Raw genomic sequence first — 13,953 nt, forward strand, 5'->3', positions numbered from 1 at the left:
AAAAAGAAACAAAACACAAGCCAAGCCAAACTAGCTATAACTAGTAGTCTCCTGCACTAGGATTTGCTCCAAATCTATACCAGACTTGATCCAAGAAACATGAGCTGAATCACTTCTTGCTCCAGATTTAGCCAACCAATCAGCGACACCATTAGCTTCCCTTCGAATCAGATGGAATTGGACCTCCCAGTCTTTGGAGAAAAGATCTTGGAGTTTTAACACAATATCCTTCACCTCATGTGTTTGGGTGGTGATGTTATTCAACACAAGATATCGAGCGAGTCCGTCTCACAAATAACACTCGTGCAACCAGCTTCCCAGGCTAACATCAGCCCTTGCCAAGAAGCCAGCAGCTCACAACGATAAACAGATCAGAAAAGAAAAGCACCTGAACGGCCCAACACCCATCTCCCTCTATCATCCCTTAGAACACAACCAAAACCAGCTCGCTGGACTCCCTGAAGAACACTAGCATCGTAATTGACCTTGAAAGTGCCGTTGGGTGGAGGCTCCCACTTAAATTTCCTTTCAATATCTGAATAGATAATCCGGTTGTAATGAAGGTTTCTAAGATCAAAGCTCATATTTCTAGCTAGGATATTTCTAGCTAGGATTGCCACTTTCTTATCGGACCAAATTTCATCCGGGTTGAAAATCTCATGACATCGATGCCTCCATATCCACCATATTCCCGATGCGAAGAGGCAGTCCTTACTAGATATGCCCTGTTTGAGCCAAGGAGCTAAATCGGATGATCCTCTAGTCTCGATGAACGAAGGGTCGATGATATTCCAAACAGCTTTGGCCCTGTCGCAATCTCTAAAACAGTGCAGAATTGATTCAGAATGGGCACCACGCCTCTTACAAATATCACTAGGTGTTAACTTGCGCTTGAACTGGAGCGCGTCAGTAGGGACAGCATTGTGAAGCGAAAGCTAGAATAAGAACTTGATCTTCTCCGGGATGAAAGGCTTCCATATCCAATTCCAGTCTTCGCTTTCATCCCATTGGAGTTTTCTTTTCGCTAACCAAAGATATCCACTTCTGGAAGAATACTCCTTTGTTGAGGCAGCAGCCCAAACCCACCCTGGGCCATAATGGTTGTTACCAGGAACAAGCAACTCAATTAGGGACGAACGAATATGATGAGGAAGAGGAGAATAGAGCTTGCTGAGATCCCATCAACCATTGCAAATAACGTCATCTAGAGAAAGGTGGAGGTCAGTTATATGAACGTATGGAATTAAGTCCGCAAGCTTACCCAAAGGAGACCATTGATCAAACCACAAGGATTGAACCAAAGTACCATAGCACCACGCAAAGCCCTCTTTCAAGCTATTGAACGCTTTTATCACACTTTTCCAAACATAAGAAGCCCCAACAACCTCCACAAAACCTTTTCCAGCAGACAAATACTTTTTAGTTAGGAGTTGTACCCATAATTTCTCTTTGCAGTGAAGAAGTTGCCAAACAAGCTTTTCCAGAAGGGCAATGTTCACACACCTAGAGTCCCTCACCCCTAGGCCTCCGTGTTTTCTTGGAGCGATAACCTTAGTCCAATTCACAAGGGATAGTCCCTTCCCATCAATCTAACCCTTCCAAAAGAATTGTCTCAACATTGAATCAATTTTTCCACAAGAGGGAAAAAAGACTACTTGCATATTATACACTGGAATGGAAGTCAACACCGACTTAACCAAACATAACCTTCCTGTCTTGTTAAGCAGCCTACCTTTCCAGCTAGCTAGCCTCCCTTGGACCTTGTCAATAACCTCCTGCACCGTCTTTTTCGCCGCTCTATCGTGGCCAATGTTCACCACTAAATATCTGCCTAGGTTCTGAGTTAAGTGAATCTGAGAAACCCTTGACAAGACCTCCTTCCTCCGCTGAGTGATATTCTTAGAGCATTGAGCCTTAGACTTGGCCAGATTAACTTTCAATCCAGATGCCTTTGTAAAGAGATCAAGAACCTGCATAACCATTTCAACCTGCGATCTTGTTGCTTTGCAGAAAAGGAGAAGGTCGTCAGCAAACATAAGATGCAAAATCCTAGGTCTCCCTTTGGAGATGGCAACAAGTACCCAAGATCCATTAGAAACATAATGAGAGATAAGGTAAGCCAATCGTTCCATACACATAACAAAGAGATACGGAGATAGAGAGTCACCTTGTCTTAGCCCTCTTTGAGGATTAAAATTCTGTAACCTCTCACCATTCCATAGGATTGAAAGTGAAGAAGAGCAAACACACCTCATGATTATGCTAGTTATGTTCTAAGAGAAGCCAAAACTAGTAAGAGTATGTTGAAGAAATCTCCAATCTACTCTATCATATGCCTTCTCTAAATCAATTTTGAAAGCCATAGTACCTTTCTTGGACTTGGTCTTGCGCATAAAATTAAGGATCTCTTGTGCAATAATGATATTCTCGCTCGTTCTTCTCCCCGGGATAAATCCCCCTTGAAGAGGACCAATGACTTCCGTAAGGAAAGGGCGGAAACGATTAACAAGGACCTTAGTTAAAATTTTGTATATGACGTTACATAGGCTTGTAGGCCTAAATTCTTTCATGACCGTCGGTCTGTCCACTTTCGAGATTAAAACAATAAGAGTCTCAAAAAAGGAAGCTTCTAAAACTTCACCTGCAAAAGCTTTACACACAATCTTCCAAATATCCTTTCCAACTAGGTCCCAATACTCCTTAAAGAAAATAGCTTGGAAGCCATCTGGTCTAGGTGCTTTGAAGGAGTTCATCTCCATAACAGTCCTCCTCACCTCCTCAATCGAAACTGGTTCAGAGAGAAACTTGCAGGCCTTTTGACTAAGCTGCGACAGAGGAACCCCATCAAGAACACCAATAGCCACTTCCTCTCGAGAACAAAAAAGTCTCTGGAAAAAATTATTGGCTTCCTCTTTAAGGGAACCCTCATCATTCGACCAAGTTCCATCTTCCAACATAAGGCTGTGAATTTTATTTCTTTTTCTTTTGACAATGGTTTGGAGGTGAAAGAAGCTTGTATTTCTGTCTTTGAACTTGATCCATTTTTCCCTAGATTTTTGGTACCAGTAAATCTCCTCTCTTAAGAGGACAGAATTTAACTCTTGTTGAAGTCGTTTTTCTTCTTCCCTCAAACCAGGGTCATCACAAGACTCCAAAGAAATTTGGACTCTGTTAATATTCTGCTCAAGCTCTCTTTTTGTAATGAAAATGTTGCCAAAAACTTCTAAGTTAAATTTTTGAGCATGTCTTTTTACAGCAGTCAGACTTTTGGATACATCCGGAGACCCAGAGTCCCAGGCCTTGTGAACTACTTCACGGAAGAGGGGATGGGTGGTCCATGCCGCTTGGAATCTGAAAGGACGGTTTTTCTTCCTCTTATTCATACCAGCAGGATTACACATGACCAAGATAGGTGAATGATCAGAGTGATACCTTCCCAGAATTTCGCAAAAAGCCTCAGGATAAAGCAGACGCCAATCTTCATTAAGGAAGGTCCTATCCAATTTTTTTGCTACATCCAATCCTCCCTTAACTCTCTTGTGCCAAGTAAACTTCCTTCCCTTCGTACCCATATCCTAAGTCCGCAGCTATCCATGGCAGTTGCAAAAGCAGGAGATCTGTTAGCGTTGAAGGCCCCTCCTTTCACATCTGTTGAGATGAGAACTTCGTTGAAGTCTCCAAGAGCAATCCAAGGGCAGGAAATAATAGCAGAGAACTTTTCAAGATATTCCCAAAGGGTTCTATATTGCACCTAAGGATGGGCATAAATAACGTTGCACACCCATGCATTAGACCCATTTTACCGCTTCGAAGGAGACACAATGCTCAGTGATATCAAGAATTCTACTTTCCTTCCGAGACTCCTGTACCAGAACCTAGATACCCCCACTCTGGCCCCTAACCTCAAAGATGCCAACACTACTATACCCGAGCTTCTCCCAAAAGAATTTCATCTCATCAAAGACTATGAGTTTCAATATCAATAAAGAAGGTAGGATGGTGATTCTTCACAATCTCCTTAAAGTGCACGCGGGCTAAGTTACTAGATGCCCCTCTCACATTCCACGCTAAGATGCTTATGTTTTCACTATCCATAGCAATAAACAATAAATTTAGGAAAATTACACTACCTGCTTTATAGCTCAAGCACCCTTTTCTCGGCGATCTCCTTTCCCTTTCCAACATTGGGCCCAAAAAACTTCTGGTTCCTTTCATCCTGCTCCTTAGCTCCCGCATCTTGTGGTGAGTTCTGAAGGGAGCGTGGCCTTAGACGCTTTCTGTTATAATGGAAAAAGGGAGTATCTAATTTGCTTCCACTTGTTCCTGCTACTGTTCCCTCGTGTGAAGGAGAAAGATGTTTGGTGTTATTGTCCTTGGATTGATTATTAGACTTGCCTGAGGAGGGATGCCCATATTTCATTAGCCTTTTTGAGAGATTAGCTACCACCAAAGGTCTTTTTGTGACGGGCCTATTGTTCGGGCCCTTGGGATTTAAGATTCTTGTCCACATCTCTTAGAACCTTCCCTTTTTTCTTAATCACCTTAATCCATGCCCCAATTGCCTCCTCCTGATTAGATGCATGAACATCTCCTAATTCCGCATGCACCTTACTAGGCGCTGACTTTGGATATCCCTGATTTTCCTCAGCAATTGAAGACTTGCCAAAAAAGGAAGCATCTTGCTGCTGCTCTGTCTCTGCAGAGTCAGCGTGCTAGTTATCGTTTTCCGGCAAAGGAAAATCTTCCTCCACCGCTTTAACGTCATTAACCTTCTTGCAATCAACTCCAACATGACCATAACACTTGCACTTCTCACAAATCAGTTCAAGATGTTCATAATCCACTTTGTAAATAACATCATCCACTTCAATCTCATCAATCAGCGGCACTCCTAAATCGATGAGGATACATGCCCGGGCAAATTTTCCCCTTTCCGCCTCTTTTGTCGCAATGTCCACTTTAATCGGTTTGCCTACCGCCGTCGCAATACGTTGCATGGCCTTTTCCTGGTAGTAAAAGATCTTCAGCCCATTGAAACGAACCCACACAAGAGTGGAACCAAAGGATTCCTCTGCCGGATGGAACTCAAATGACCAGGGTTTAACTGCCAAATAAAAGCCGTCGATCATCCACGGGCCTCCAAGGAGAACCTTCTCTCGATCTTCCAAAAGATCGCATTTCACCAACATCCAAAATTTCATATCCTCCCTTAAGCCTCCAAATGAAGCATAGTCTATGAGATAAAGCAGTGTGACTGACATGCTTGCCAAGAACCTTCACTACAATGGAGTCTTTGTAGGGTTCAGCTAGAACCTTTCTTCCTTCACTAGAAAAGGTCACTTTAGGCCTTCCCCCATTGCCTCCCTCAACCACAGCAAGACGATCCCCCTCCAGATATTCATCAATAACCAAGGGTTTAGGTGTCGAAACCCCTGAAGGATACCTTGCTTCCGAAGGTCCCTTGCGTGGCTGGTCTCCCCCCACCCTTGCTTCTTTCTTCACCCGCATCCTTGTGCATCCCACGTTGATCCCCTTGTGCCGCCACTCTCTCTCCCCCTCTCGCACCTTCTCTCATTGTGTTTTTCAAATCACACAAACATCATAATTTAGTCCCTCGTTTCAGAATATTAATCTATTGAGACCAAGATATTCTCTAAATTTTCATTTTATTATTTGCTGGTTCTCTTATTCCTTTTTTTTTTTTCAAAATCATGAGCAGAATTAATCTGGTGGATGAAAATTTTCCTCACACTTGTAATCTCATCGCAAACTTTAAGATTTTGTTTGAATTAGTAGTAAATAATGAGAAGTACGAAAATGTAATCAAACTAAATGTCAAGATATGCAATTATATTTATGGAAGGAAAATTGAAACTTATATTTGAATGTATCATTGAGTTTGGACTGTGTTTGAAGAATATATGGTGGACTTATCATATTAGGAATATATCACTTTATAATTAATAGTTTTATTTGAGTCTTGTATTTGAACCAATATTAGTCAATTTCCCATTTTTTTTCACTGAAAGTGTTGGTCTCTTAGACTTAGTAATCTTTTGTTATTATTAGTTTCCATACTAATTTTTAAAAAAATTAAATTTTCTACCTATATAAGTAAAAGTTTTATAATAAAATAATAAACTAAATAAGTACATTTTATTGTGTTTACACTTTACACTGATTTTTAAATCTTATACTAATATTGACATCAATATTCTTTTTTGTGTTAATTATTTTTACTAATTTTGTATTTTATACTAAAATCTTGCCATATCTTATAATTTCTAAACATTGTCGAATCTTTGTATCCGTAATTCTATAATCTATAGCGTATTATTTGTGTATGTTGCAGTGTTAGTCTTCTGTTTCATTTATCCATAGAAGTTTGCCAACCTTTACTTTTCCCCAACTGTCAAAGCAGAAAAAGAGGAAAGGATGCTCTACTTTTTAACAATATTGTACTCGCCTTAAATATTTCCTGAAAGCAAGCATGTTGTTAAATCATTTTATGCTTTATCATTTGCTCTAGTTTGATACATTGCTGCACTTGTCCCTATAATCTAGATTCAAATAGGAAGAGAATTTTGAAGTTCTACTAATATTCAACCATTTGGGTTATATGAATTATTACAATATAATTGACTATAAATTTATTTGCAATATGTACAGAAATATTTTGAAGGCATGGACGAGATAAGTGTTCATGAACATCCATACCTACAAGAAGTCTGGCAAGGTGGTAAAAATGATCTGCAAAAAGATTGGTTTTACAATTTGGAATCTTTGACCTTGAGTGGGATTGAATTTGAATTATATGCAATTCCATCTAATGTTCTTTGTTGCCTGAAGAGACTAAAAGAACTTACTGTGCGTGATTGCGACAAAATAAAATCCATCTTTGAGATGAATGACACCGTGTTTAGGGGAACATTCCAATTAAAGAAGTTGTATTTAGACTGGCTACCGAATATGACACATGTGTGGGAAATGGATAATCAAGGAATTTCCTGCTTTCAAAATCTGCAAGAAGTGATTGTTGAGTCATGTGACAAATTGGAAACACTATTCCCTACAGCTCTGGCCAGGGATCTTAGGATGCTCGAGCAGCTTGATGTAAGTTTCTGCGATGAGTTGCTAGAAATTGTTGGAAGGGAAGATGGAGAGAAAGAGAAAAAGGAAGCAGAAGAAGGCACTACAGGAAAGAGTTTGTTTCCTCGATTAACAAAGCTGAAACTAAATATATTGCCGCAGCTCACTTGCTTTTGCTCTACAACGTTCACTCTGGGTTGCCCCGAGTTACACGTATTAGACGTGATTGGCTGTAATAAGTTGCAGCTATTTCAGGGTCAGCTAAAAGCAGAAGATAGTACTTCAATTACCATACATCCCACTTTCTCGAGCATACAGGTAACATACATGAATTATCTGCTCTCACACTCTGGCGCATTCTTTCTTTCGTTTTCTTCTAATTGTCTGATTAAGAGAAATGTTGTGTACTTATTCTTCCTCTTATAGCAAGTCAATGTATATTACAGTTTCACCACTGGGCTTGATGTAGGGATGTATATTGTCTCATTAATTAATTCAGACTTCTTCCCTTTCTTTGATGGAGTATATTTGTTTTCACCTGGAATAGGTTATTTCTGAGGTGGAGCATTTGTGTCTTAATTGGAAAGACACTTCGGTGTTATGTTCATTGTTAAGTCAAGTTGCAGATGATGAAAAACTTCAATATTTAAATGTGCTCGAGTTATACTTAGATGATGATGTGAATGAGAAGTCCACTTTGCCTTTGCAACTGCTTGAGAAGACACCCAATTTAGAAAAATTGGAAATATACTATTGTATTATCCAGGAGATATTCTCTCAATTAGATACTCCCAAAATCATCAATAGTAATGGGACTCTCGGAAACTTGAAACAGTTGCATCTGTTTGATTTATCTGAACTGAGCTCCATTAGTGGTTTAGAGCACCTGCCAAAGCTACAGTTACTATATGTTTCTGAATGTCCAAGTTTGACATCATTAGTAGTGCAATCTGGCTCCAATCTGAATGAACTGAAAATAAGCAGGTGTCATAGATTAGCATGTTTATTCACATCCCGAACAGCAAGAATGTTAAAAAACCTCAAGGAGATGTGTATTTACAGTTGCGAATCAATGAAAGAAATCGTGGGAGAAGATGAGCAAGATGAGATACAGGAGAATCAAGAGATCAAATTTGAGCGACTAGAGAGGATAAGACTTGAAGATTTGGAAAGCCTGGATTGCTTTTATCCAGGCAATGCTACTCTGCAGTTACCCTCTTTGATTCAGGTGGAGATACTAGAGTGCCCCAAGGTGAAAATTTTCTCTCGTGGTCCGATAAATGCGGAATCCTTTAGAGGAATTCGATATTCTTACTACCAAGATGATGATTTGGTCTTCCACAGTGATCTTAACTCCAGCATAGGAAGGTTGTTCTTGTATCAGGTAAGGACTCTTATCTGTATCCAATTTTGTTGTGACAAAAACATAATTTGACTATCGCATCTTACAATGAAGTAAAATTTTGTATCTCACTGCAAATTTTGTTACAATTTCAAAAAGACTATTTCTTAAATTAATGATGATTAATACACATATAGTTTGATTAAATATAATATTGAAAATCTTAAACCGCTGAGAAATTTAAGTCCTAGTAATATTTTTTCTTGCTGTTCATATTGAATAGTTATTGTCAAGGATGAATTAGGACATTATGATGCTTGTAGTCCAGCTAGATTAAGAGGCAAAACTGATTCATATGAACTATAAAAATACCAGTAAACATTATTTATTGAGTATGAATATGCTCTCATTGATATAATGTGTTTTCCTGACTTTCCCTTTCTTCCCTTTTCTTCCTTTTAATTCCAGGGACATTTAGCTCTTGGTGATTTTCCACAGCTGGAAGAGATATGGCTTGGTGCACAGGAGATTCCAAGTGACTTTTCTTTCAGCAAATTGAAATCTTTGAAGGTGGAAGGATGTGAATTTTTATCTGATGCAGTACTGTCATCTCATTTATTTCCTCTGCTAGAAAATTTGGAAGAGTTGTGCGTACAAAAATGTGATCGTGTGAAGGCAATATTTGATTTGAAGGATACATCAACTCGTGATCCAAACATGATTGTTACACTTGGATTGAAGACACTGATTTTGAAGCAGTTGCCAACTCTGAGGCATGTTTGGAACAAGGATCCTGAAGGATATCTCAGTCTTCCATCTCTCTGCAAAGTTATTGTTGATGAATGTAAAAGTATAAAGACTTTGCTCCCGTCATCAAATACCGAAAAAGAAGAACCATGTGCAATATTGCCATCTCATTTACTTTCGTTCTTAAGTAAGTTGGAAGAGTTGCAGGTGCGAAAATGTGATTCTGTTGGGGCAATATTTGATATGATAGATGCACCAAAACATGATGCAGACATGATTATTATTCCCTTGAGGACATTGATCTTGGAGCGGCTTCCAAATCTGAGCCATGTTTGGAACAGTGACCCTAAAGGAAGCCTGAGCCTTGCATTGGAGAAAGTTACTGTCAATGAATGTAAAAGCATAAAGAGTTTGTTTCCAGCATCAGTTGCAAAAGATAATATACAAAAGTTAGATGTGAGATGCTGTGCCGAGTTAGTGGAAATTGTTGCAAACAATGAAGCAACGATAAAAGAAGCAAACAAAGAGGTTACTATTTTCACGAAGTTAACCTCATTGACACTCTGTGATTTGCCAAATCTGAAGAGCATTTGTTCTGAAATGCAAATTATAGATTCATCAAAGTTGGATGGCTGTGAAAAATCTTCATCAAGTGCAATACTACCATCTTATTTACTTCCTTGCCTAAGTAAGTTGGAAGAGTTGCAGGTGCAAAAATGTGATTCTGTTGAGGCAATATTTGATGTGATAGATGCACCAACACATGATGCAAACATGATTGTTATTCCCTTGAAGACATTGATTTTGGAGCAGCTTCCAAATCTGAGCCATGTTTGGAACAAGGATCCTAAAGGAAGCCTGAGCCTTTCGTTGGAAAAAGTTACTGTCAATGAATGTAAAAGCATAAAGAGTTTGTTTCCAGCATCAGTTGCAAAAGATAATATACAAAGATTAGATGTGAGAAGCTGTGTGAAGTTAGTGGAAATTGTTGCAAACAATGAAGCAGCCAAAGAAGAAGCAAACAAAGAGGTTACTTTGCTCACGAAGTTAACCTCATTGACACTCTGTGATTTGCCAAATCTGAAGAGCATTTGTTCTGAAATGCAGATTATAGATTCATCAGATGTGGATGGCTGTGAAAAACTTTCCTCAAGTGCAATACTTCCATCTTATTTACTTCCATGTCTAAGTAAGTTGGAAGAGTTGCAGGTGCAAAAATGTGATTCTGTTGAGGCAATATTTGATGTGATAGATGCACCAACACATGACTCAAACATGATTATTACAATTCCCTTGAAGAGAATGACTTTGGAGCATCTTCCAACTATGAGGCATGTTTGGAACAAGGATCCGCAAGGTAGTATCAGCCTTGCATTGGAAGCAGTTACCATCAATGAATGTAAAAGCATCAAGAGTCTGTTTCCAGCATCAGTTGCCAAAGATAACCTACAAAAATTAGAAGTGAGAAATTGTGTGGAGTTGGTGGAAATTGTTGCTAGAGATGAAGCAGCCACCAAAGAAGCAAGTAAAGAGCTAGCTATGTTTCCCAAGTTAACTTTGTTGGTGCTATGTGATTTGCCAAATCTTGGTTGTATCTGTTCTGGAATGCAAATTCTTGATTGGCCACTATTAGAAAAATTAAATGTTTATCATTGTGAAAATCTGAAGGTATTAGCAGCAAATTCCCCAAATTCTCCACGTTCTTATCCAGAGGATCAAGATACCATTACAATAGAAAGTCATGGCATCCTTTCAACTGGATCGGTATGTCCGAAAGCTCTGTTACCAGCAATTTGCACTGAGTTCTCATGTTTATTAGTTTGATATATAACTTCCAAGTTTCTGGTTAAACACAGAGAATATGCATTTAGTCTTTATAGATATTGAAGAGGTTTATTTTACTTTTTATAAATCTGTTAAAACACACACGTGTGCATAAATTTCTATTATATTTTCATACCTAATCATGCATATCCTTAACTTTTATAAATGTCACTTTTTAATATTGCTAGCTGAAAGCAGGGACTAAAAGTTATTAGTAAAATGAGGAATCAAAAGAGAGTGAATTAATTTGTTATTCCAATAGTTATAAATACTAAATAACTAAATTCTAGAAAAGGTAAATTAAATGGACATTGTCCCTATCTTAATTTCTTATTGATTTCTTATCCTAGGTTGCCCTTCAGTTGGTGAAACTGTCCCTGAATAAGGAAGACATCATTATGATTGAGCAAGAACTACCTCATGTGGACCTCCAAAAAATAAAAACCCTCACTTTGCAGAGTTTTAATGATGATTCAGATACATTTCCAAATGATTTCTTTACAAAGGTGCCACTACCCAATATAAAAAAGCTACGCCTGATAGACAGTGCTTTTGAAGCGTTATTCCACTCGCAAAGGCCTGAGCTAGAACAACATACCAAAATCCTTTCACAGCTTAAAAAATTGGAGCTTAAAAATCTATACAAGCTCAAATCCATAGGGTTGGAGCACAGTTGGGTGGCCCCACTTCTTGAAAATCTCAAGGTCTTGAAAGTCTTGGAATGCAGTTGTTTGACAAATTTGGTACCATCTACTGTACAATCTTTCTCCTGCTTGACTGAACTGCATGTAGAGGGTTGTGCAAGATTGCAATACTTGTTCACATCCTCAACTGCCAAACGTTTGGTTGCATTGGACGAGATATCTGTTTCCAACTGTGAATTGCTGGAAACCGTAGTGGCACATGAAGAGAGTGATAAACCAGATGATCAAGTGATATTCCCGGAACTCTGGAACCTGTCTCTCAGCAAGTTACCAAGACTTGGAAGCTTCTACACAGGGAACTCAACTTTGAAGTTCCGGTGGTTGATGAATGTTACGATCACCGAGTGCAAGTGCATGGAAACTTTCTCTCGCGGTAATCTGGTGGTAGCACACAAGCTACGAAATGTGGATATAGATGAAGAGCATTTGTCCAAAGTTGATCTGAATACTGTGATCCAGCAACAGTTTGAGAAAAAGGAAAGGAAGCAACCTTAAGTTAGCACAATCAAAATCTCACTCACACGACTTATTCGTAAGTGTATACATACTATTCAATACTACCCAATTCAAACTTAAATAACTGTTTATTTGGATATGTTGGTTTTTTAATACACCACTTTGTCTAATTGGGCAATAAGTTTAAAATGGAGGGAATATTGTCTAATGAGCTAAGTTAATTCTCAAGGGTAAGAACTACATATGCTGGTAACTGATATTAACTAATTACACCATGTCTATCTGCTCATAGTATATGTTTTTTTTTCCCGTGCTGCAGTGCACTAGTTGGAAGCTAAACATTCAAGAAAATTGTACTGGTTCAGTTTTTGATTATTTTAATTTTCATTAGTGATGGCTCTGTTCATCATCTAATGATTGTTGTCCTTTGTGAATATTAATTAGCCACAGCCACAATTGGTTGATGTTTATTCCACCTGAATTATTTTGATACTTTGAAGAGAGTAATTGTGAAAAAGATTCATTCAACATTGAGTAATACATACGTGACTTGATATATAAGTTAGATATACACTGAATTCACAATTGATTCTCATTCGATCTTCTTCTAGAACATGTCTGACATCTTTATAACAAAGTATCTCTAGGTGAGTTTTTTGCAGAGATAGCAAATATTGAAGGGTGTGTTTGATTTATTTATTTATTTATTTATTTATTTTCAGAATTTTATGAAAGAAAAAGGTAAAAACAGTAAAAATAATAAAATTCTGTTTTCCGTTTTCACTTTCGGTTGTTTTTTCTTCACAAAATTCTGAAAATAAGAAACATTGAAAATGAAAACACAAAATAAACGCATTAGACCTTGCGTTGTAAATGTGACTTGGTTTGGGTGGTTGTAATTCAACACATGAAGAATCTTATTTAATTTCTTTTCTTTCAATTCTAAAACTGTTTTTACTTTTTGCAAATATCTTACATACCTGTTTATGAAATTTTATGTTGAAGGTTGTATGGGACTCCAAATGCAGCAAGAGCAAAAGTGGATCACATCATGACAACAACTGTTCAAATAATAAAGTGGTTGTTTCTTTATTGTTGAAATGTGGTGTGCATGAAATAAGTTCCCTGTAATCTTACAGAGAAGAAGTGTGAATGGCTTTTAAGTGACATGAAAGTATTATTATTTTGTATTTTCGTACATGATGTGAGGTGTGTGTATTATTTTGAAGTTATTGAAACTGTACTTGTAGAAAATAAAAGTGACCTCCAATTTTAGAGGAGTATGGTTTGTGTAGAAGTTGTGAGAGATTGTTCTAAGAACAGAGTTGACAATGGCATATATGTTTAAAACTTCGATAAAGATGACTTGTATGTTTAGAGAAGAGATAAGACATATGTAGTTGTTTCTTTGCTTAGGCTCCCCTATCATGCTTCCGAGGTTTGCATTATGGTTTTGAAAATTACGAAAACTAGAATGATGACTCAAATAAATGATAACAGCTGTTAATAAATATTATAAAACAATTTTAAATACATAATTACAAATATGAATAGAAAAATATTTTGTGAAATAATAAAAGTTTAATCACATGAAAATATTCGTTATAAATTTATACAAATTTTAAGATTTGCAGTTATTTATAGGTCAAATTATCTTTACTAAAAATTTTATATATACACATAAAAAATTAGTCATTATATATTTGCGTATAAGTATTTGTGTTGTTTCACTTTTAATGTGTATTTTATATTTTAATATGTATTTTATACAAGTAACTGTTTTTTGTGTAT

At 37.6% G+C, this 13,953-nt stretch overlaps 1 protein-coding gene across 1 annotated transcript in view; it reads left to right on the forward strand.

Moving 5' to 3' along the window:
- Positions 1-13,544, forward strand: part of LOC107624974 — a 20,006-nt gene extending 6,462 nt beyond the window's left edge. The window contains exons 5-9 of the mRNA XM_016327476.2: positions 6,670-7,407; positions 7,637-8,473; positions 8,900-10,942; positions 11,353-12,238; positions 13,168-13,544. Of these exons, the coding sequence (XP_016182962.1) occupies positions 6,670-7,407; positions 7,637-8,473; positions 8,900-10,942; positions 11,353-12,201 (4,467 nt within the window). The 3' untranslated portion in view covers positions 12,202-12,238; positions 13,168-13,544. The remainder of the gene's footprint in view (positions 1-6,669; positions 7,408-7,636; positions 8,474-8,899; positions 10,943-11,352; positions 12,239-13,167) is intronic.

Source organism: Arachis ipaensis, chromosome B02 (assembly GCF_000816755.2).
Source record: "Arachis ipaensis cultivar K30076 chromosome B02, Araip1.1, whole genome shotgun sequence".
Taxonomy (NCBI): Eukaryota; Viridiplantae; Streptophyta; class Magnoliopsida; order Fabales; family Fabaceae; genus Arachis; species Arachis ipaensis.